This window comes from Vicia villosa, linkage group LG5 (assembly GCF_029867415.1).
Source record: "Vicia villosa cultivar HV-30 ecotype Madison, WI linkage group LG5, Vvil1.0, whole genome shotgun sequence".
In the NCBI taxonomy this organism is placed as follows: Eukaryota; Viridiplantae; Streptophyta; class Magnoliopsida; order Fabales; family Fabaceae; genus Vicia; species Vicia villosa.
Window position 1 is genome coordinate 37,283,584 of NC_081184.1, and position 2,584 is coordinate 37,286,167.

General features: G+C 37.8%; 1 protein-coding gene across 1 annotated transcript; it reads left to right on the top strand.

Moving 5' to 3' along the window:
- Positions 1–303: 303 nt before the first annotated feature.
- Positions 304–2,208, top strand: LOC131604521 (uncharacterized). Its single transcript, XM_058876954.1, has one exon. It carries the CDS (start codon positions 304–306, stop codon positions 2,206–2,208), a length of 1,905 nt encoding a protein of 634 aa, XP_058732937.1.
- The last annotated feature ends 376 nt before the right edge of the window (positions 2,209–2,584 follow it).

Below are 2,584 nucleotides of genomic sequence, written 5' to 3' on the forward strand. Positions count from 1 at the left end.
TATATATCAGCTTCAGACACTTCTATAGGTAGTATGTTAGCGCAAGAGGATGAAAATGGCATTGAGAGCGCCATAGATTACCTAAGTAGGGTATTAAATGATAAAGAGTCTAGATACACTTCAATAGAGAAGTTGTGCTTATGTTTGCATTTCTCATGTACTCAACTCAAATATTATATAAAGCCAATAGATTTATATGTCTCCTCCCATTTTGATGTTAATAAGTACATGTTATCTAAGCCAATAATGCACAGTCGAATTGGCAAATGGGCTTTAGCCCTAACTGAGTACTCTTTAGCCTTCATGCCTTTGAAAGCTATGAAGGGGCAAGTAGTCTCAGATTTCCTAGTAGATCTCATAGTGGTTGAGACTCCTCAACTCTTAGTTGAGTTGAAGCCTTGGAGATTATTTTTCGACGGTTCCACCCATACGGAAGGCAGTGGAGTTGGGATTCTATTGATTTCTCCTGATGGAATTCCAACAAAACTTAAGTATAGAATCGATGGACCTTCATGCTCCAACAATAAGGCAGAATACGAAGCCTTGATAGCAGGACTTGAAGCCTCGTTGGAATTGGGGGCAACCAGGGTCGAAATCAAGAGTGACTCAGAACTAGTAATCAAGCAATTAACGAAGGAGTATAAGTGCATCAAGGAAAACCTAATCATGTATTTCGTTATTGCAAATAGGTTGCTTAAAAAATTCGAATACATAGATATAAAACACGTCCCTAGAATCAAAAATCAAGAGGCTAATGATCTAGCACAAATAGCTTCAGGATATAAGAACTCAAAGGAGAAGCTAGAGGAATTGGTTGAAATAAGAGGGAAAGCAAGGGCAACCAAGCTATCTATAGGTGACTTGGAGATAAATCGATTGGGTTATGCTAATGAAGAAGAATTCGAGGTATTGGCCATTGATGCTCTAACAAACACAGATTGGAGAATTCCAATTATAGAATATCTTAAAGATCCTTCATTTACCACGGATAGGAAAACCAAGTATAGAGCTTTGTCGTACGTTTTGATGGGAAATGAGCTATTCAAGAAAACGCCTGAAGGCATTTTATTAAAATGTTTAGGTGAGAACGAAGCGTACTTGGCATTATCTAATGTTCATAGTGGAACATGTAGGGCACATCAAGCAGGCCATAAAATGAAATGGTTGCTTTTCAGATATGGAATGTATTGGCCTACCATGCTGAAGGATTGTATAGAATTTGCTAAAGGTTGTCAAGAATGTCAAATACATGCAGGAATCCAACATGCTCCTGCAAGCGAACTCCATGCAATTATCAAGCCATGCCCATTTAGAGGTTGGGCTCTAGATTTAATTGGTGAGATTCGACCTGCTTCAGCTAAAGGACAGAAGTACATTCTTGTTGGAATTGACTATTTTACTAAATGGATCGAAGCAATACCTTTGACAAATGTAGATCAAGAAACGGTCATAGAATTCACTCAAAAACAAATACTATATAGATTTGGAATCCCGGAAACTATAACAACAGATCAAGGATCAGTATTTATTGGTCGAAAGATGCAAGAATTCTCAAATGAAATGGGATTCAAGTTGCTTACATCTACGCCTTACTATGCCCAAGCTAACGGAAAAGTCGAAGCAGCAAACAAAGTAATCATTGGTTTAATAAAGAAGCATGTAGGAACAAAACCAAAGAATTGGCATAAGACATTAGATCAAATACTTTGGGCTTGCCGCACCTCTCCTAAAGAAGCAACGAATAGCACGCCTTTCCAGTTAACGTTTGGGCATGATGCAATGTTGCCTGTTGAAATTTACTTGCAATCAGTACGGATCCAAAAGCAGGGAGAAATCCCATATAACTCATATTGGGAAATGATGATGAATGAGTTGATAGAGCTAGACGAAGAAAGGTTGTGCGCGTTAAAAGTCTTGAGGAGGCAGAAGGAAATAGTAGCAAGGGCATACAACAAAAAGGTCAAAGGTAAAATTTTTACTTCAAATGATTTAGTTTGGAAAGTCATATTACCTGTGGATAAAAAGAATAAAGCCTTAGGGAAATGGTCTCCACATTGGGAAGGACCTTTTCGAATTTTGAAAGCATTTTCAAATAATGCATATGAGATAGAAGAACTAGCAGAGGATCGAAGGATCCTAAAAGTAAATGGGAAATATTTAAAGAGATATAAGCCATTTATGCATGAGGTAAAGATTGCAACAACGTAGATATCAGAAATCAACATTGCAAGCTAAGATGGCGAATACATATTTCATTCTAAAATATTGATTTTGCCAAAATAGGCTACATACTACAGAGAAATACAAAAAGTGGTGCATAACACCTAAAATGCATCAACATTAACAAAAGAAACCTAAAAGATAACAAAATAAGAAACCTACAAAGTCTTCAAGGTCTCTTTAATTGACCCTAAGATCCAAGTTCTCCAAGCTCAGCGAGGGGCAACTCTCGGCCTCGAAAGCATTGAAAGACCCTGTTACGCGTAGCCTTCTAGCTATCCCTAGTTTAACAAACATATGGGACAAGAGACATCCATAGGGGAGACAGAAGGGTTTGCAGGTCGTAACAGTTTCTGCAAGATGT

Coding starts and splice junctions, on each gene's coding strand:
- LOC131604521 (XM_058876954.1), top strand. CDS start 304: ATGCCTTTGAAAGCTATGAAGGGGCAAGTAGTCTCAGATTTCCTAGTA.